The 22,676-nt window shown below is 40.0% G+C and overlaps 2 protein-coding genes across 4 annotated transcripts in view; one reads left to right on the top strand and one right to left on the bottom strand.

Moving 5' to 3' along the window:
• The window catches only part of LOC128732850 (cadherin-87A), a 473,132-nt gene that overhangs the window by 318,678 nt on the left and 131,778 nt on the right, over positions 1-22,676 (bottom strand). The gene's annotated exons all lie outside the window — the stretch shown is intronic.
• LOC128732851 (protein D2-like) lies at positions 20,065-22,603 on the top strand. Its single transcript, XM_053826267.1, has 3 exons — positions 20,065-20,321; positions 20,393-20,733; positions 20,804-22,603. The coding sequence occupies exons 1-3, from the start codon at positions 20,238-20,240 to the stop codon at positions 20,952-20,954; spliced, it is 576 nt and encodes a 191-aa protein (XP_053682242.1). The 5' UTR covers positions 20,065-20,237; the 3' UTR covers positions 20,955-22,603.

Here is a 22,676-nt window from a genome sequence, read left to right on the forward strand (position 1 = left end):
ATACCCAAAATAGATCCTGTAAACGTGAGGTTCCTGCAGCATGCGATGGGGCAGTGGACTACTACAGTATAATTTAGTGATAAGAAAATTGTGTTGCGCTCGAAATCGTTGCGAATTCAAAGAAGTATCTTCCAAGGAGATTCATTCAGTTCGCTTTAGTTTTGCCAAGCTTTGAACTCTCTTAGCAAAACGCTTAATAGAAACGGTCATGGCTATAAGATTAAGTATGGCGACGGCGAGCCTGACAATGTGATCCATACCTTTTATATGGATGATCACAAGATCTATTCTGAATCAGCAGAACGACTAGGAGTAGCAATCAAATTAGTTAAGAGAGTAAGCAGCGATATCGGTATGGAATTTGGGCTTGACGCTTGACAAATGCCGATCAGTACAGCTTCATACAGGGCGCTCGACTAGTTTTGATGGCTACGAGGTCTTCGATTGGGAGATGATTAGGGATATGGTTCGTGGCAAATCGTACAAATACCTTGGTTTCAGGCAGCTCACCAGTATTCGCCACGCCGACATCAAAATAGAGCAGCGGGCTAAATTTTTATGTCGAGTGAACCATGTCCTAAAGTCTTTTCTCAACGCGGGGAATAAGGTACGAGCATTGAATACATTTGCCATTCCCTTGTTAACCTACAGTTTTGGAGTAATGAAGTGGAGTAAAACTGACCTACTCTTGAGAGGAGGGTGCGGCGAGAATTCAAACAAGTAGGTATGCACCACTCTCAATCGACACTGGAGAGATTTACTTTACCACGAATAAAAGGTGGTGTAGGAATAGTCGGCATTCTAGTACTGATCGGCGACCTCAGATGCAACCTAATCTCGATGGAAGAGAAGATTGCATCTTGGAAGCAGAAAGCAGTACATGGTGCTCACCCCTACCAATTGAACCGGCCTTATGTCGACAAGGTCGCGTCGAACTTATGACTCTCCCGTGCTGCTCTCCAGTGCTGCTCTCCCGTCCCTAGGAATCTAGTGGTCGAATCCAACATGATAGCCATTCAAGACGGGATTATGCCGACGAGAAACTGTACAGGGTATATCTGGCATCAGAATGTATCCCGAATGTGCCAACAACCACAAGAAACCATAAACCACAGTATAGCTGGCTGCCTAGTACTAGGAAATACAGTACAGTACTACCTACAGTACTACCAGGAAATACCTAGTACAAAACGCCACAACAACGTAGCAAAGATATTGCACCAGAAGTTGGCGCTGGCGTTTGTTGGAGGAAGATGTGCCAAATTACCGCTACAAACCAGATTCCGTCTTAGAAAACGACCGTTTTAAGCTGTATTGGGACCGCACCGTTCTGACGGACCTTTTTATTCATCCCAACCGACCGGACATTATGGTGTACGACAAAGGCAGATGAATAGTAACCATCATTGACGTCGCCATTCCACTGAGCCGTAATTTGGAGTCAACACACTGTCACGTAAGTATCGTCCGCTGGTAGTGGAGTTGAAAGAGTTGTGGAGATTATAAGAGGTCCTAAGGATAGTTCCGATAGTGCTTTCCGCAACCGGAGTGGTTCCGAAAGTATTGCTGGAAGACCTGAAGGTGTTGAGATTACACGAACAAACAAGACACATCACTTATGGCTCTTACAAAACATTAAAAGTGTATTGAGATTAGACCGAGAGTAGGCTGCGATGCAGAAATCAGCGATACTCAGCACCTGTGCAATTATCCGTCAGTTCCTGAGTCAAGACGACAGATATTCACCCGGATGATAATGCTATGTAAAAAAATGTGCAGATCCACCGCGCCTAATCCCTCTTTGGCAACCGTCCGGGATAGGTGAAATTTCGCGAGTGTAAAAAATCGGGAAAAAAGGTAAAGTACAGTTTGCACCTCAACATTTTTACTAGTGAGAACACACAGTACCAACTATAGCTTGCAAGAGCCAATCAGACATCCTACCAACTTCATAGCAGCAATTTCACAGTAGTGGGATAACAGGCTGAGCAGGTGGATGTCTTTCGATATCTTGATAGCCAGACAACACCCGACAATACCAAGACTCAAATAGCCACACGAATCAGGAAAGCCAGAGGTACAGTGGCGTAGGCTTCTTGATCGTAGCGTATTGTGAAGGGCAGAGCAGGCCTGACTTCCCGCTTGAACGTGCCGCTGCCTAGAAGTTGGCTACCCTTGGTCAAAACCGTGTCTCTCGTTTCGAGACCTGCTCGTCGCATCACCCCTCAAATGTGATGTTGAAAAGTATGCAGGCTAAGCCATCACCATGCCTCAACCCTCGTCGCGTCTCGAAGAGACTCGAGTGTGTCTCCGAGATGCGCACGAAACGCATCACTCGATCCAATGTAGCTCTGATCAGTCACGTCAGCATTTTCAGAAAACCGTGTTCGTGCATCATCTGCCATAGCTGGTCTTGCCAATAAAGATGTTATGCGTGGCCATGTTGTACTCTCTACTACTGATAATTATCGATTTTTAATGATAGTTCGCATCCCTACAAATTCGCTGCAGGAAATTTGGCTGATATAAATTGATAAAAGGAAGAAAACAAAAATTATTTATATCTTTTAATTCTACTACTATGTTTTATTGATAAATACGTATTTCGATCTCGACGTGAGAACATTTTCAGTATCTAACTCACTTAGACTCACTTACTTAGACACTTGTGGACACTTAGTTGGATCCTGAAGAAGGTCTCACGTCGAGACCGAAATACGTATTTACCAGTAAAACATAATAGTAGAATTAAAGGATATAAATAATTTTTGTTTTCTTCTTTAAATCATTTCAGATATTCTACTAAGACGCTCAAATAAACAATAGTTAATTTGCTAGGAATTGTTCAATGAAAAAAAACTTTTAAATAGGTCTTAGCTCACTTTTAATGATCGTGCATAATAGCCAAACAAACTAAAATATTAGGGAACAACTTATTTTACTTTGTGTAAAAAATATGGATCTTTGTAATAATTTCTATTCAATAGAACGGAAATACGACGAAGCAGCAATAGGCCCTATATTGGGATGCACTTTTGAAGTACGAGAAATAAACATGCAACGAAAAGTGGCTACTTGATAAGACAATGGAATACACTTGCGATTTCGTACTTCGATTCTAGAAAAAAGTGACCCAATCTATCCGTCCCAACAGGTCAGACAATTTTTATTTCGATAAAACCTAGACCAGTGTTGATGTGCTGAAAGTAAACAATTTTAAAACAGAACGAATATATCTCTTGTCTTCCATTCGATAGGTTCATTTGAACATTGAACCTAAACAAACTTGATGTCCTGAAAGTAAATCGTTGAAGAAAAGAGCGCGACCCTCCCTTCATTTCAACCGATTATGTCGAAATACTGTAAAAATTTATTCAAAACTGTAGTCATAGTATAGACGTACTAGATGGAATATTCTAACATGTGATGTAATGCAGAAATTTTCAGCGTGAAGCACTGCAGCAGAAGACCAACGACGCAATTCTCTACATACCTACTTTCGGTTGTATTGCTGTCAAGTAGGTATAAAAATTACTAAAAAGCAGAATGTCAAAAAAGCTTGCAGGGTAAGAGAACGATAATAATAATTGATGATCTTTTAACCGGCATAAATTTTAGATGGCATTCCAATTGTTGATTGAAAGACAATCATACTTCAAATCAATCTGTCATAATAAATTGTGCTTTCAACTACTTTTGACAAAATTGACCAAAGCGAACCGGCGTTGTAAAGGATAACCCAGATTAATTGATTATTATTTTCTGTTTGATCTATAGTAGTGCGTTTAATAACACATATTTTATGTTTTGGACAAGTTCCTGAAGCCCAAAACGTATATCGTTTGTCAACTGGTATGTAGTTTTGTGCCAGTTCAGTTATCTGAAGTTGCCTGGTGAAATCACTTAAAAATCTGCAAAATGCGATATCACCGCCAATCACCAAAGGATGCGTGATTGTGGCTTAATGTGGTTTAACTACACCTTTTAAGAAACTGATAAAAATGATGCACAGGGATTTGGAAAATTTAATCTCTACCTCGTCTGTTGAGCATTTAAAAAATGTCCAGTATTATCGAATTGTATCTACATTCGTAGTGCTACGTCGTGTCCCTAGGCACGGACTTTTACACTTTTTTGTCTCTATTGTTCTTCAAACTTGTTTCTTCCTTTAGAGTACAACTATAAAATTCACAATTGCCTCACCGTCTGCTACCAGGTCTAAACATAGCAGCTATCTTAGCGGAAACGGACGACATCTTGATAAATAAATCTCTTCCAAGAGCTTCCAAGAGCATATCTTAAATACTGAGGATAAAAGCACAGCCTCAGAATAGACTAGTTGTAATTAAAAATTATAATCTGTCGTAATAATTAATTTTATCGTTCAATGGAAATTTCATAGTCGAAAAGTGAAACTGTGCGGCAGTTAGGAGTTTTCCAGCACCAAAAATACGGTAATGATGATAACTGCTGTGCTTTTAAACGAATGAGTATTACTGTAGGGATGTTCAAATAACAATATCCATTCATTTACGCTTTGACAAGCAAATGTTATTTGTTTGAATTTCAAATTGAATCACCTTTATATTTTTCTTCCGTCCAGCAGATTTTTTCATGTGAAGAAAACCTTCTAACGCACAGTTACTGCACTAGGGACACTCACAGAGAAAAGAAACATACTAATGAAGAAAACTGCATCTGCATTCATATTCGCCGATCTGCTTGATTTACAGTTTCATATCTTTCATCACTATTTTTATTACAGCTGCCACTGCGAGAAGCCAACCTACTGAATAAATCATTCACTTTTCTTTATTTCCTTTGTACCATCATCTAGCACAGAGATAGTAGCAGCTTCGTTTAATTTGTTCTCTGACTTCTTTAGACAAACATCTCGACTGAACACGTTTCAATTATACTTTTTTTCGCTTTTCAACAATAATAATGATTTACTTTTTCTTTTCCACAAACCTTCTTCTATTCTGCTATTCTTCTAGAAGATAATATTTTTATTCACCTTTCTTTTAAGACCGACAAGTAGCTAGGCGGGACACAAACAAACTAGAGCATAAAAAATTCATGAGCTCCCTCTCAGGCAGCGGAAAGATATTGTCTTTTCTCCAACCACTTTGTACACGGTATCCTAGATTAAAACTCCGCAGCGTTGACTTAGCAGGCTCTGCTACTGGCTCTCGATGATAACGCACTTACAACAATAGCAATTGTTTCAGCTCGCATCAATTTACACTACGTATGAATCGAAGACATCACAGGTTTCGCGAAGAAATTTCCGACAAAACTTTTTCTCTTCGGTAAAAAACGACACGGATGGTAAAGCGTAGATGGAATTGACAATTTTGGCTTTTTAAGTAGGTACATAGAAAATCACCATTATTGGCATCCCAATTTGCAAACCTTGTTTCACCGAAAACTTTTCCACTTTCGCAATTGTCGACAAAATTTACAAGCACGCACCTCGTATGGATCTAATCACTTTCATCCACGGTCGCTGCACGGAATCCACCGACGAACCACCGAGAAAACAACGAGCGCCAGGCGCGGTAGCCTCTGAACAATCAACACACTTTACCGCCAATCACCGGAAAATTGCCCAGCCAATTTTTACGCACAACGGATCATCCAATTGTTATTCTTTTCATTCCCTTATTCACAACATTAAAACACATCGTCGTAATTTTTTTTAGATATATATTCTTCCTTCAAAATTGTTATCAATTACCGATGAATAATTTCGACCCAACTCGATTGAAATCGCGACATCAACTGAACAAAACCTTTATCGGCGAAAGGTGCTTGGTCCTGATTATAGAACTGTTCCAGACGCTTGGTAGCATATCAAAACATGTGCCTCTCACCTTGGATCGAAGTTTGCTCTCTCGCGTCCTATGAAACAACGTGGTCCTGGACCTGGAGATCAAAATACATCCACTATACAGCTCTCTCATTCCGTTGCAATCATCCGTTCTCCGACACAATCCCGATGGCTCGAGCATGGTGGCGGGCATTGATAGCGACATCTTCTGACCCGCTCTTGCGCATGTGTTGGAGTGGCATGAGTATCAGACCAAAAGGAGAAAAATTGTTTACAAAAATTCAAATCTTTGATAGTTCGTACTGGAAATGTGTATGAAAACAAAAAATTGTAATTTTAAAAATTGCAAAGACATGCAGTTATTATAAATTGCATCAAGGCTACTAATAAAACATTGCAAACCGAATTTCAAATTGATAGGTATAGAGTTTTCAATTCTGAGAACACCGGTTCAAATAAGCCGCCCTAACATGGCGCGGCCAACGAAGAGCGGCTGCTGCTGGCGGCGTGATATGGCCGCGTAGCCGTCGTCCAATGCTGTGTAGTTCCCCTCTTAGGCGGCTATGCAATGAATGAATTTTCTTTCATTCATGACCAGTGCGGCATTACATTTTACTTATTTTCTCCACAGGCAAGTATCCATAGCATAAGTTCAAAGAAGTCTCATAAATTTTCACACAAGAAGCTCTGAAACAACAGTGAAAACAAATTCACTTCCTACTTTATTTTATGATACGGAATGAAAAGATTTCTAGAATTGTTTTCGGGCACACCTAAAGAGTTTTCTTCTTTTGTGTAATGTCTGGTAGAAGCACCTGTCAGCAACAGAATCAAACTCGTGCCATATCGTTGATATCTAATACTTCTTCCACTTTCTGCAAACAAAAGAGATATTTCTGTAATGCGTCGGAGGTTTCTAACCGTATTAATTACACCTTCACACATTATAAGCTAATTAGTTGCCACGACAATAATGCGACAGGATTCGAGCAAAAGCAAACATTTGACATTCATTCCGCTTCTGCTTTAGTTAACGCAGACGTCGTCGCGGCCGACCGCTGTTAATACACCTACAGTACATTTGCAGGACTAGTGGTAAAGTCGTACTAAATAATGAGGAATATTTAGACAATGTGCTCCCTCATCGTGAAAAGTCATCTACGTCCCAGAACTATATCACCGATGAGCTTTTAACAAAGGATCGCCACTCAAAGTCAACAAGACTAGATCTAAGCTTTATAAGCTGTATATTGAGTGCAGTATCACCATAATATGTTTGTCCCGTGGGTCCATTTTAACAATGCATTCTCATGCAACAATGCTTATTTACCTAGGACCAAGAAAACTGTTTAAGGAAACTAATTCGAAAATTTAAAGTTCATAACACTGCGTAATTATAGTAACTGTCAAATTTCCCTCATCTCAAGAGGGCAGTGAACACTAGCTGTTGTTATACTTACTTATTTGCTCATGTTTCCATGTCCACCGATTCAGCAGAACGAAGCGATGAAGTTAGGTCAACGGACACCGGGGTAATTCGTAACAACAGTCTGAATATCGTGGAGTAGGCTACGCAATCGCGTAGGTACCTAGCCTCTAGGTCTGCCTTTTCTGCGCCGTCCCTGCGGATTTCAGTATGTCTGATCGATCTGTTTGTGTGGCCACCACGCCCATATGTCGACCAACATTTGAAAGGGGCGGATAAGCCAACTGTCAAACAGACCGAACGAGAGTTATTTTTTGCTGGAGCAGCATAGGAAAATGAACTCTCACTCGTTCTGTTTGACAGTTGACTTATCCGCCCCTTTCAAATGTTGGTCGACATATGACGTATCGCGGGCGACGATAAACGAAAGTTTGCAGTATTTGCGTTTTCCACGCCGAAACGTACATCGTCTTGTAGGCGTATAATTGGCCTTGCAGCGTTGAAAAAAATTTAGTAGGCTGCTCGCACTTACAGGAAATCTCGTGCCGAACTGTCAACGCGTGAATGTTGACAAAAACAAAAATACTTCCCTTTCTTTTTTTCTCACGCAAAACCCTGAACAACGCTGGCAAGGCCAATAAAACAGGTTTCACGTTTGAATTGAAAGTTCGTATTTTGAACGGTTGGGGGGGCCTGTAGCCGCAAGGTTACCGAGTCTGCCTTGACAAGCGAGTGGTCGTGGGTTCGAATCTTAGTAGAATTAGGCCATTCGATGTTAAGTGACTTTAGCATGGGTTTATTCTCAGGCCCCTCCACATCCTTCCTATTGCATTCTGCATTTACTAACAATGAAAGCCTCTTACCAGGGCAAGTTACAAGAGTGGTACTTGCTGCATCCCATTCACTGGAACTGTTGTGAATTCTCAGATCTAAAAAGGTGATGCACAATTTACGCTGACAATACTGGCTGAATTGGAGTTTCTCCTAGTGCTCTGCCGGACTCCATGCTTTTCAGCTAATGACGGCATCTCAGAGTTGATGCGGTCGATGCGTCATGTTGCGGGGGTCAAGTGCACCTAGTTCTGTTAGTTTGCGACACTTGAGACTTGGAACAATTGTTCAACTTGTTCACCCCAAACTAGCGGCACCCTTGCATTGTTCCTAACATTACTAAGGGTTGACCCTCTTGTCTCATCTACTAAGCTTTGTAACAGCCCTCTCCAGCTCGGCCTGTCGTTGACAGACTGCTGTTTTAGTCGCTTCTGCAAGGCGGCAGTTCTGAGACTCGCGATCCTAGTTGTTCGACGAAGCCATTTGACAAAATATAAACACACAGGTCGGGGAAGCGGTGTATGAACCGGTGATCGGGCCCTATAACCTGAAAACCAACAGGAACGATAACGGCCAGCGATGCTTCAACTTTACAGGTTTCCGGGGTCCGATGATCATAAGCACTTTCTTTTCCTGCAAAGATATCCACAAGGCCACCTGGAAATTACCTGACAGCTTCCCCAGGAAGCTCCCCAAACTTATTCAATCAACGATGAATGATACTCAGTGCTGTGTTCGGATTTAAGGTGGATTGTCGAGTTCATTCAAATCACACAGAGAGTTTCGTCAAGGTGATGGTCTCTCATGCCTGCTGTTCAACATAGCGCTACAAGGTGTTATGAACCGAGCAGCTATCAACATGCGGGGCACAATCTTCAACAAATCCAGTCAGTTCGTCTGTTTTGCCGACGACATGGATATTATCTGCAGAACATCTGTGGCGGTGACTAGACAATACACCAGGCTAAAATGCGAAGCAGAAAAGATTGGGTTAAAGATAAATACATCTTAAACAAAATACATGCTGGCGGGCGGAGCCGAGGCCGACCAACGCCGCTTGGGCAGTAGCATAATAATCGACGGCGTAAGTTTAAGGTAGTTGACGAATTTGTCTACCTTGACTCACTGGTAACGAACACTGGTAATGATCAGCGGAAGTACTGCTTATTATTGGCTTCATAATCAATTGGGATCGAAGAGACTAAGCCCCTGTATAAAGTGTACCCTGTACAAGACGCTTATTTGACCGGTTGTTCTATACGGGCATGAAACGTAAACAATGCTCGAGGAGGACCGGCGAGTGCTCGTAGTTTTCGAACGTCGCATACTCAAAACGACCTTTGCGGCGTACAGGAGAAGGGAGTATGGAGGTGTATGATGAAACATGAACTCGCACAGCTCTATAACGAACACAGTATACAAAAGGTTGCTGAAGTTGAAAGGATGGGCATGTTGCAAGGATGCCGGACAACTACCTTGCAAAGATGGTGTTCGCTTCAAATCCGGTAGGAAAAAGGGGCGTAGCGAGCACGATGGTTAAACCAGTTGGAGCGAGATTTAGCAGAGAGTACGCGCTGCCCAAGGAATTAGACAGAGGTATCCCACAACCGAGTAAATTGGAGAAATTGTAATTAGGTAAAGGTGTTATTATTATAAAATATTAGAATCACGGTGCTAACAAAAAACTTTAGCCACTTACGATTTCCTGTCAATATTATAAATTTCCCACACTTTCGAACGCGATGAATTATAACCCTTGCGGACAAAACCATCGCCAGAATCATGGTGAGTGCGAATGACATTTATTTTGTCTAATAAATCAATAGCTTATGTGCTAGTCACTCATACACAGCCAAGATAACTCACACACAGTTAAGCAGATTCAAAGCAAGCAGCTGTCAAAAAAGTAAGCAACGCGTTTTGTTACCAATGAAACAAATAAAATAAGGACTGTTCATTTTATAAAGTGGACGCCTAGTTTTAGTAGGATATTGTTCAATGTCGAACAAATCCATAAGTTTGGGTTGTATAGGTATATGAAAATGATTGTACGTTATAATAGAATCAAGTTAAACACAAGATTTACTGCTTATTGCTGACGATGCCTGGCGATTGCTAGCGATATGGGGTTTTGCACAACGTTCACTGAAAGTGTTCGTACTGCTGCAGACCGTATTTTCTTGAAACTTTCAACGGAGTTAGCGTCTCTGCCATCCTTCTTGAGATTATAGCCCAGAATCAGTGAGCAGATGCTAGATCAGTGGTGCCCAGGCATAGGCGTGGTGCGGGCCAAATCAAATCGCCCAATGAGTCCGCGGGCCGCAATCAGCTCTGGCCATTTCTGCCACAACAAAATGTTACAATGGCGGCAGCAAAAGCCGAATTTCAGGAATCACCACGAGATTTAAATTGGAAAGCAATCAGATCTACAATATGCACGAGGTATTACAACTGATCTGAGTGACCTCTGTGTAATCAAAAAAATTAATCATAAGTCCGCCATCCCTCAAACCAGTCCACGGGCCGCACGAATCATCACGAAGGGCCGCATGCGGCCCGCGGGCCGCGGTTTGGCCATCACTGTAGCTGCTAGATCCAGCCAAAATAATAAAGGAGTTGTGTTCTCACGGTAGATAGGCAGAAGTTGTTTTTAATGCACTTCTTCCGTAGTCCTCGCCGTTGATGTTGCCCGTTGTGAAATACAAGGAACTTTTCAATCAACACGAGCAGATTACTTGCCATACCAAGACCTTCTTTTCAAACTTTTCTGTTCTGATTTATCATACGCCATCAGCAACACTTGTCCCTTGTACAACATTAAAAAATTGCTTATACTAAAAATGTACTTGTTTCCAAATTGACGTACGCTTCTTCGTCCAACAAAACGCATCGATCAGACTTTTCCGGGAGTAAATATACAAGATGCGGAACTTTTTCTTCAAGGAAATGTGCTGTGCAGAAGTCATTTTTTGGTGCTCATTGTTACGTGCAGGCTCTTACGTTATGGTGCTTATTAATATTTTGCACAGTTCCGATGCTTATGCTCAATTTTGTGGTGATATCACGAACATAATGCGTAACATTTGAGGTTAAGAGTCGAACTGCTTTAAGCTCCTTATTCCGATCCCCTGATCTCTTCCTGCGTTGAGTTTTCGGTGAATCCTTTAGACCTAGAGTATAAGTTTTTTCCATACTTCTCAACAATTTTGACCATTTATGCAGAATTCACCTGCCTATCGACATGCCAATCCGACGCATGCTATATATAAAAAATTTGTACTTATTTTATATTTTTTTTATGTTTAATTTTCCATGAAACTGGTTCTCAACGAAAAATTACAATATGCATATCTTTTGTGGTTGGTTCATTAGTTCAGAACCTGATTTGACAACTGAAATTTCAGTTTTGTATTTAATAAAATCATTCTGTATTCAATAAAATTATCCAAACAAATACAAAGTACCAATCAGACATTTTTCAATGTTAAATTGCGACCCACGCCTATGAAAAATTTAATTAACACTGTGAACTGCAATGCAACTAGACCAAACGACACAATCGGCGACAAAAGGGGTCATCACAGTAGCGACCTTCTCTCTAATTTAGTTCAATTAGTGCCACCGTCATCGATTGGTGCTACGTAGAAAGCAAACCCCACGTACAAATCATCTATTCTGTGACAAGCACACTGTTTGCCTGAATCAACGGTTTGCTACTGGCAATTAAGTTTTTCGGATTTCGATTTTCAGCAGTCCAATTCGTGCACCGGATATATTATTCCCGAGTTTTTAGTATACCGTTTCCACTTCATGTTTCATGCCTCTTACCCAATCCGCACTACAAACTCGTTGTATGCTGCATATTAATGATTCGTCGTTTATTCGTGTTAACACAGCATGCACTACCCGAATATAAGATACTAAAATATTTACTTTTCGAATTAGTCCCACGGATTCTAAAATATACGCAACCATCAGTACAATTTTTATAAAATAGTTAAGTTTGAACTGCAGTAACTTGTAATCAACCCACATCCACACGCAAACTGGGATTGTTACAATTATTGTACTTGGCTCACATAATCAGTTTTGCAGTTTTGCTTGAAAATCAACCAAAATATTTATGAAACATCATTGAAATGTGGAGGCTCTCAATTTTCGCGACATCAAAACATGCATGTCATTTTCATTCCGTTTGTTTCATTTTCAATCCTCAATCTAAATATTGTTCCATTAATTCCAGTAACAACACAAGGACAAACTATTGGGAGTTAGTGGGCAGCATTATATTTATGTTCATATAGATATGTAGAACACTATTTGCGACTGGCACTACTGTTGATGAATCCAATCGGCTATCCATTCGTTCATATGAAATATTTTTATCAATATCGACACCTTCAGTGTCACAATTGCACCCTACACTTGTAGCCTAGAGCAGTATTCTGTCAACATGCGGAAAACCATAAAGCCATATAACACACGTATTTACTTTCCGAAATATACAGTGAACTCTTTATAATTTTGCATGCCAAAGAATACATTTATGAAAAAATATACATATATGGAATGAGGAAATGTACTAATGAACAAGAAAAATTGGGACAACCGAAATATAAATTGCGGAAATTCCACTACCTCCTAAAACGAAATTGGATTGGCGTGTATATTTCTCTATTTCAGCGAGATAGCTTCGATTGCAATGCCATCGAGATTAGCAATTTGTGATAGTTTCGATTTAGCATTGTGGTCAGGTACCATGGTGAGCAGACTTGTCGCTAACATATCAATAAATTTAATCTTTTTGGCCGTCGCCACCGCTGAAATCCTAACAAATTACTAATTAATCCCGAATTAGTGAGTATTATTCAGAATTTGGAATTTCTGATTGCATCCTGACAATTTGAAAATAGTGTTCCAGGATCATTTCCCAATCCAGTTAGATTTTTTTTATATCGAGCATCCTTTGATTGAGATGACAAACTCGAAAATTCCAAGATTCGTAAAAAATTAACCAACTAAAATTTAGTTTCCTTTAAATCCAAGAATACAAGATTGCATGAGGTAGCGATTGATTACGAAAAGTAGAAGCTTACTATTTTAAAGTAGCAGATTTATTAATTTCTAGTTTAAAAGTTCATCTCAAACATCTTCAATCATGCTTTTCGCCAACTTGAATTTAAACATGACGAGTAAACAAGAAAGCAAGCTTGTTCCTCTTTCCATGTCTTTTCATTCAATTCTACCTGAGAGAGAGGAGCCACCTCAATGACAGATTGATTGTTTACGTTGCCTTCTTCTTCTTATTTTACATGCAGAAAATTCAAACGGTACCATTTAAATCAAGTCAGTATGCTCGGGTTTGCGAGGGGTTTGAAATTTCATGGCAAATAAATATTTGCCCTGTTTTATTCAATCAAGCTACCCGGTTCACAGCGACAGTTCATGCCCGATTTTCACTGACAGTTCGATGCACAAAAACAATCCCCGCTGGCTCCTCTCTCAGAAATCTACTAATGCGGAAATTACAAAATATTTACTTTACGAATTCTACGTGCATAACCTATTCACGAAAACATACTTCGTAACACAAATTATTCACTTATCAGATTTAAATTGATACTTATCCGTGAATAATTGAATTAAAATTTTTATCGGTAACGGTTCCGCTTGCTTCATTCACCCACTTGTGTTCTTTGTGACCGTGATCGTTTACAATTGCCATGTTTAAATTTAAATTCAATCCTCTAGTGCCCAAGTTTTTTCTTAGTTTTTCAAGAAAAGGACTAAGAATCAGTAGGTCGAAAATCAAATGAACGAGAAGTGGAGACTTTAAGAGACGACAACTTTGCTTCACACGGACAGTGACTATAAAATTTCAAGTTATTGCAAAAAAAACCTTTTTTTGGCTAGGTGTACACATACTATCATGAATAACTCAATAATTTACCAAGCAAATTTAAGTTTTTTATACATTTTTGGAAAGCTTAGAGGACAGGCTTTCAAGATATATGCACATTCACTATGGTTCTACAAAAGTTAGATGAGATTTTTTCAATTAAATATGAAATTTAACTATAAAAATGAAATTTTTCTCACTTTAGGGGTCCTTAAAGTGACCTTAAATATGACCCACTTGTTTTATATTCAATCCTAAGACTTTGCCTCCCAGTTGGCTTCGAGGTATGACGCTGGCCTTATAAGCCAGTCGTCGTATGTTCGAATCTTGACTGGGAGAGGCTGATAGAGTCAATAGGATCGTAGCAACTAGCCCTGCAATTGTCTCTAACTCTAACAGCTGGCTGCAAAGTCTGTCTCGTATGAAAACATAGGGTCAAGTTTCGATAACGGAATGTAGCGCCTAGGCTTTGCTTTGCTAAGACTTTGGTCAAAATTTTAGACAAATCGGTCAACATTTGCAAATTTGAGACCATTTTTAAGAGTTGTAGAATTTGTTGCTTCTCATATATCACCCGCCTAATCTTACATCGTGTACAAGGTGATCAGTTGTAAGATTAAGCGGGTGATATATGAAAAGCAACAAATTGTACAACTCTTAAAAATGGTCTCAAATTTGCAAATGTTGACCGATTTGGCTGAAATTTTGACCAAAGTCTTAGAATTGAATATAAAACATGTGATGTTGAGCTGAGGAATGTGGGTCATTTTAAAGTCACTTTAAGGACCCCTAAAGAAAGAAAAATTTCAGTTTTTTAGTTAAACTTTATATTTAATTGCAAAAATCTCGTCTAACTTTTGTAGAACCATAGTGAGTATGTATATATCCTGAAAGCTTGTCCTCTAAGCTTTCCAAAAAGTATAAAAAACTTAAAATTGCCTGGTAAATTATTGAGCTATTCATTATAATATGTGTACACCTAGTCAAAAAACGTTTTTTTGCAATAACTTGAAATTTTTAGGGTGGTAGGAAGATTTCAAATGTTTTTTTATGATGTACTAGGTGTGACTAACAACGTACACTAGGTCATTTGAGAAGTATTTTTTCCGTGTAACACCGTGTAATCAGAGCATTAATCAAAATTCTCCCGTGTATCCTCCCAATCAACAAATTTGGTTTTTTTTCACTCACATCACGGCTTTTATGACCAAAATTTGTCAAGAAAACCACAATAAGAGCACAATAAGGCTCACATTGTTACTTGGGCCTGTTTCATAGACTGAGGCCGTTGCAGGAAACATTTAATGGCGAATACCAGCGCGGTTTTCGAGAGGACGATGAACCAAATGTTCATCTTGCGATACATCCTCGGCACATTCCACGAATTCAACCTGCAGGCTCAACACTTGTTTATAAACTTCAAGGCGGCGTACGATTCAGTTAAACGAAATGAGCTGTAGCGGATTATGCTAAAACATAGTTTTCCAACAACACTGACCAGGCTGACACATACTGCCCATGATGGTTCAAAATCAAGCGTCAAAATAGCTGGCGAAACATCGGATTCGTTTGTAATGTCAGATGTTTTGAAGCAAGGAGACGGGTTATCGAACTTACTATTCAACATTGCAAGGTGCTATTCGAAGGGCAGGCATGCAGAGAAGCTATACCATCATTACGAAATCTCACATGCTCGTAGGGTTCGCGGATGACATCGATATCATCGGTGTTAGCTGTAGAGCTTTGGAAGAGGCGTGCACGCATCTTAAGAAGGAAGCTGCAATGATATGGCTTGCCATAAACTCTGCCAAAATGAAGTATATAGTTGTAGAGAGCGAGGTAGCCTTTCGGGTGTTGGAACTGTGGTGGTGATAGATAGTGGTATTTTTGAAGTGGTCGACGAATTTGCTTACTATAGCATACGCCTTTTAATAAATTGAGTAACGTTTGTTACACCCTCTGTGGTTATGCCACATTCGACCAGTTCGGTAACGCTTGTTACGCAATCCGTTGATATACCTTGAATAAACTGTTAGCAGGTCTGGGTCTGGCATTCGAACTCGATCGTTGAACGAGTAAAGGCGTTTAAGTATACTTTTATTAGTGAATTTATTTGAAGAAATCTTACTTTGCTTTATTTCATGATGGTTTCTGCTCTACTTTTGTCTTTCCGGTCATATAGTTATTTCCTGGCTGCTTCGCATTAAGTCTTCTCTTGAGTTTCGTGAAACCCCAAGTTAAGCTAGACGAAGCTGGTTTCGTCTGTAAAACTTTGCTAAAACTAGAAGTGTAATGTGATTTGAAATACTTAAAACTTACCTTGATACATAAGTGGCAACGATGTGAGCCGTGAAATAAAAAGGCGGATAACGGCTGCCAACAGGACATTCTACGGATTACGTGGCCAGCTAAGGTTCCGTTGCCTGCAACTCCGCACGAAAATCGTGCTAAAATAAAATACGATTTCTCCCGGTGGAACTCCAAGGTCACGAAGCGTGGACGTTGAAAGAGACCGAGCGGTTTTTTGACGTAGGACTACGTCTTTTAGGAAGGTAGCTGGTATAGGGGTAATTCCAAAAAATCTTTCTCGAAAAGTGGTCAGGTTTTGAACGCTAATAGCTTAGTGGTTTCCCGAGCGATTTTCAATATTCTTACACCAATCGATTGGAAAATCTTCTAAGAATTGTCCCAAATGAAGAAAAGTATCGATTCTTGATGTTGAACTATTGAAAAATTGAAAATAATGAACCTATGTTTTACCTGAATTCTCGCTTCGTGATTGGACTGATTGGTTGGAAGATTCTTTACGACGATCTAAACCTACACCAATTCGAAATCTGTGCTTGGGAAGTAAGCCAAAACAAGTGACAAAGTTGCCTCATTTCAACAAGATTTCTCAACACTACGTTTAAACCTAGACCATTTTGATGTCCTAGCTTGGGAAGTGTGCCAGAAAAAATGACACTAGTTCGTTATCCCAAAAGATCGCAAATTATTTACTGCGAGACGATTAAACCTAGGCGAATTTGATATCTGTGTTGGAAAATTGTGCTACAGCTGTAGTGTTCGGTTATAACATGACTCTGTATGAATACGCATGCTTGCCATTTCATTAGAAGTGTAGTGAAAAGATGTGCTGTTGATAAAATAAGATTGAATTGGTAAAATCCCTTCAACGTGGGGAACCATTCGTAATAAAAACAATCTTTAATTTCTGTAAGGTAGCAGGAAAGCAATAGTTTGTGTTCTTGATTTTGTTAAATTGTTTCCAAACACACATAGAAATAACTGTGAGATTCATTCCATATATGAACTCGAAGATTCACGAAGCATCGCACGCTTTCGCTAAAACGTCATTATGCGAGAGTGAGCCACTTATATAGGCGAGCCAGTAGGCAATGCTTTTCACGGCATCAACAGAGCATTCAACGGAAACTAAAGCGTCACCCGAAGTGCTTCTGGAACTATGTAAACGATCAACGCAGAGAGTCCGGCCTCCCGTCTTCTATGAAGTATAACGGGGTAATCGCTGCCGCACCTCAGGATATATGCCGTTGCTTTTCCAGCAAATTTGCAAGTGTTTTCACTAACGAGGTATTGAGCGTTGACCATGTTGCCCTAGCAGCATGCAATGTTCCAATTTATGGTCAAACACTAGGTGCCATTGATGTCAACGTCGAGAAAATCTCAAAAGCCGCTTCCATGCTTAAGTCGTCCTTCAACCCTGGACCTGATGGAGTACCTTCTGCATTCCTGAAGAGACACATATCCTGTTTGTTGACGCCATTGCTCTACCTATTCCGAATGTCTATCTCTAGCGGCGTATTCCCATCGTGTTGGAAATTTGCGCATATGTTTCCTGTGCATAAAAAAGGTAGTAAACGAGATGTGAACAACTATAGAGGAATCACATCGCTCAGTGCAGTTTCAAAACTATTTGAGTTGGTAATCATGGAATCTCTATTGTCACACTACAAACAATATCTAAGTGCCGATCAACATGGCTTCATTTCCCAGCGCTCTACCACCACTAACCTGCTGTGTCTAACATCATACATAACGGGAAGTATGGACCATCGTGCTCAAACCGATGTCTTATACACAGACTTGTCGGCCGCTTTTGATAAGATAAACCATGACATCACAATTGCAAAATTGCATAGACTGGGCGTTAGCGACAACCTTTTGCGCTGGTTTCGCTCATATCTGACCAATCGACAGTTGGTGGTTGCCATTGGAGATTGTAGGTCCGATAGCTATCTAGCCTCTTCAGGTATACCTCAGGGAAGCCATCTTGGACCTTTGATCTTTCTGCTCTACTTCAACGACGTTAATTTGGCTATCAAATGCCCTCGACTCTCGTATGCAGATGACCTGGAAATGTTTTCCCAGATCCGTTCGACAGACGATTGTCACTTTCTCCAAAATCAGTTGAAGGCCTTTGCCGCTTGGTGCGATGTGAACCGCATGTTAGTGAACCCGGGGAAGTGTTCAATAATCACTTTCTCCAGAAAAAAAGACCCGATCCTGTTTTGTTATGAGCTCAATGGCACACCCATCGAACGTGTTTCGTATATAAAAGACCTGGGAGTTATCTTGGATCCGCAGTTAACGTACAAGGAGCATATCTCGTACATTATCGCTAAAGCTTCGAGGTCATTAGGCTTCATTTTCAGGATCGCGAAAAAGTTCTCTGATATATATTGCCTTAAGTCACTATATTGTTCGCTGGTGCGGTCCATCCTGGAATACTGTTCGCCCGTTTGGAATCCTAACTACAACAACAGTACAGAGAGAATTGAATCAGTTCAGCGCCGATTTCTTCGATTCGCTTTGCGTAGGTTGCCATGGAGAGATCCGTTCCGTCTACCTAGTTATGTAAGCCGCTGTCAGCTGATTGACTTGGAACCTCTCTGGAACCTCGTAGAGCTGCCTCTAGAGCTTTGTTTATTGCGGATTGCCTGCAGGGTAGAATAGATAGCCCTGTGCTTATGGAGCAGATTAACATAAATGTGCAACCACGAGCACTGCGTAATAGCGCCATGCTGAGACTACCAGTTCGTCGCACTAATTACTCTATGAATGGCGCTTTCGGTGGCTTGCAGCGAGTTTTTAATCAAGTGTCGTCATTATTCGATTTTCATCTGTCGCGTCGAATACTTGGCAGAAGATTTGCAAGCTTTTTTTCGGGAGCAATAATCCGCGAGTGATGTAGACTTATATTTTAATTGTTTTTGTATTTGTATTTTACTCACTTGACTGTATTTTTATGTAACTATCGACAATCATTGGGGCTATCTCGAGCCCGTTGATTTAATAATAAATAAATAAATAAATAAACTCTGAAATCTTTTGAGGCTTGAATGTATGCAATGTTACTACTTTGATAAATGTTACATACAACGCATATGCATCCTCGCGAGGATGCTAGAACAGCCCAAGACTGAGAAGCGTAGAAATGACCCCTAGATTTGGCCTAAATATTTATTAATATATATAAATATAATTATAAAGTAAAGTGTTAAAACTATTTTTGGTGGAGTAGAAACGGCAACGGAAAGATTCCAGCGGCACCAGAAATAAAGGACATACCAAATGACTCAGCCAGATCAAAGCTGACTTAGATTTGACTATCTCGACTATCTCAAGGAATTGGTAACAATTAACCCAGGACCGAGAGGAGTAAAGTTGAGTTCGTAACAAGTTTGGCGCACACTTTTTGCTTCAATTTTGCTCTTTTGTTTATACCATACATATACATATAGCTTTTTCAAATTATGCTGATCCGGTATAGTGAAAAAAACAAAACCGAAGCAAAAAGAGCTGATCAAACCTGGTTCTGAACACTAGCCAGTCCGGCTCTGCGTACCTTTTAAAGCAATTACAGTGTGATTCACACCCAGCGCTACTATCAGCATTTTTTTTTTGTTTAGAAAGAAGAATTAATTTTGAGTGAATCTGTATCTCTAAAAATCTCTGGTATACACTTAATCATCTTCGACTTTACAAAATCTAATGTTCGCCTCTCAGTAGGACATCGAACACTGAAGCGAACACAATTATATATTTCCCTATGACGGTACGTTATCAGTTGTCTACAATAACATGCGTTTTGTTTTGGGTTTACTGTAAACACAAAGCAGTTCGTTAAGCATCTCAATTGTGTGACTGGTTCTTCCTAGCAATCAAAGCGAGACACTATACAGTATAGCTTCAATATTCAAAACGAAAGCAGGTACGATTTAGTGATGCAGGCTGATATCAACCAAATGTTCATCGAACACGACATTGTTCCGGTGCTGATAGATCGAGCTCCACTCGTGTTTGCCAAAGTTAGTGTTATCGTTTGTTTAGTGTGTATCAATAGTAGTTTTATCTTACGACTATCTGTTTTCCCGATCAGGTTGCTTATCGGTCCAAACGCTTAGTTGATGCAGGAAAAGAATTAACACCGATTGAAGTACGTGATGAACCAAAAGTAGAATGGTGTGCAGATCCGACAACATACTACACCCTGGTTATGATAGATCCTGATTCACCTAGTAGAACTGAACCATTCAACAGAGAATTCGCCCACTGGTTAATCGGAAACATTCCAGGAAAACACGTGGAGCAGGGTGAAATTCTTTTCGAATACATACCAACCTTCCCCAGATCTGGAACCGGCTTCCATAGGTATATCTTTCTGCTCTATCAGCAGCACTGTCGTAACGATTATTCCGAAGCACCAAGAGCCTCCCGAAAGTGAGTGATCAATTCATGTAGATATAAATAATCTTTACGGGTTGTTAAAATATTGTATTTTCAATTACAGAAATCGAACACCACGAATACAATTTTCAACTCGTGAATTCGCTCAACGGTATAGTCTGGGACACCCAATCGCGGGGAACTTTTTCATGGCACAATTCGACGACTATGTGCCAGTCATATTAAGGCAGTTTCCAGTGTCTAGCGATTTCTAGTATCATTTGTAATCGCTAATGAAATCTGAATATAGATTATCAACGAATAAGTCTTTCGGTGGCGTGTGAGTCTGTGGGCCAAGTAAACATAAAGCAATATGAAACTAACTGATAATGAGTAGTTGTTGCTCCACGCTGATTAACTGTCACACTGTAAATTTCCATTTCAACTTGTGGTGAATTTACATTAAATATTTTAAGAACATTATAGTTAATATTTATTTAGAGCCTGGGTTCAAAAGTTTCATCTTTCTCGTTTCACGATCGTCAACGTAAAATGAAACCAAAAAATAGAAAATCAATTTGCTTGAATCAACTGTTTTCTCAAACAACTCTACCAACAATTGAATATTTCCTCCTGCCATCAAGTGCAGAACCTTGTTTTTTTTCATACTTCTATAAATAATTCTATGAATAAAAAATTCTACGAGTAAATCAATAAGCTGCTAAATTCAAACTTTTAGGCAACATTCGCTCTACTTTCTAATCAACACTTTAAGCGGTGTAGACAAAACGTTGCATTAAGCTGTCATGAATATCAATTGCACCCTTAGTTCCCGCGCAAGCATCGCACCGGATGAGTAGACTAACAGTGAACCGAAGGTGGAGGAAAGCGTCTCAACAGCATTAGTAGTTTGATTTATTACATACACATCCTAATGGTGTACCGGAACAAATCGGGTCAGGTGGTATAGCAGCAACATCCGAAAAATCGAACGAACAATTCATCATACCTAGAAACAAATTGCGAGAAGATGCGAGCGCCGGAAACGGTTCACAACGGTCACACAAAGCCATTAGGGTTGTTGAGGCCAATCATTGCTTTGCGATCGCCCTGCAGTTCCGCCCAGAACACAACAGAGCTGTCGAAAGAAACGTTACCGAATTTTCCACACATTCATTCATCATTGATGATATGCGAGAAGCAATTTTCGCCTGCCTGCCCCTCGGGTGTCGTTCGTTCATTTTAGGCTGATACTACCGGGTGTATACACACAACATTTTTCGAGCAAAAACGAACCAACCAACACTAAAGTCTCATTCCGTCGAAATCAAGTATAACCTAACCAATAGATTGGAGAAACTGAATGGTAAAAAAAAATCAAATAGACGTTTTAGAACATCCAATAGCTAGGTGCAAAATACCAATTATTAGAAGAAATGGTAGGAAGTTACGTTTTAAATTTAGTATCATTCCCTTAGCGTGTACCCTACTGACCATTAGTCTGAACCGGGTATGAGAAAATGAGAATCATTCGTCTAACAGGGGTGTTTTAGCAGTGAAAACCGCAAGTAACATCAGCAGCATCAAGCACGGAAACGACCCAATCGTGTCGTCGCCCGAGCATGGAGTTGATTATTTCCCAACCGGGTGCGGAAACACCGCTGCTCACAACTCTCGATTCGAATAGTTTGAGCAAGCATACACAGGAACAAATTGTGCCGCTGATGGTTTGCATGTGAAAATGGGAAATGCTCGGGAACAATCAAATTTCAATTTAAGTTAGTAATACGCTCGTTTGCCAATTCACACATACGTGATGGCGGAATAGAATGCTAATCGCTTCTCGTGGAAGATTAAATTAATTCGATGCTCTGCCTTGTGTGTCGAAATCAAAAGGTCTACCAAGCACCACTGGTACTGAGTGGCTGAGTTTCAGAACCATTATGTGTTCATTAATCCTACGTAAAAACATCCTTTTTCGCATAACAGTAATTTGG

The sequence above is a fragment of the Sabethes cyaneus genome, chromosome 1 (genome assembly GCF_943734655.1).
Source record: "Sabethes cyaneus chromosome 1, idSabCyanKW18_F2, whole genome shotgun sequence".
Taxonomy (NCBI): domain Eukaryota; kingdom Metazoa; phylum Arthropoda; class Insecta; order Diptera; family Culicidae; genus Sabethes; species Sabethes cyaneus.

Bases quoted from the DNA above. Each gene is read 5' to 3' on its own strand.
- LOC128732851 (XM_053826267.1), top strand. From the start codon at position 20,238: ATGCAGGCTGATATCAACCAAATGTTCATCGAACACGACATTGTTCCG. The intron at 20,322-20,392 runs GTTAGTGTTATC...TTTCCCGATCAG, and splicing joins CTCCACTCGTGTTTGCCAAA to GTTGCTTATCGGTCCAAACG. The intron at 20,734-20,803 runs GTGAGTGATCAA...TTTCAATTACAG, and splicing joins GCACCAAGAGCCTCCCGAAA to AAATCGAACACCACGAATAC.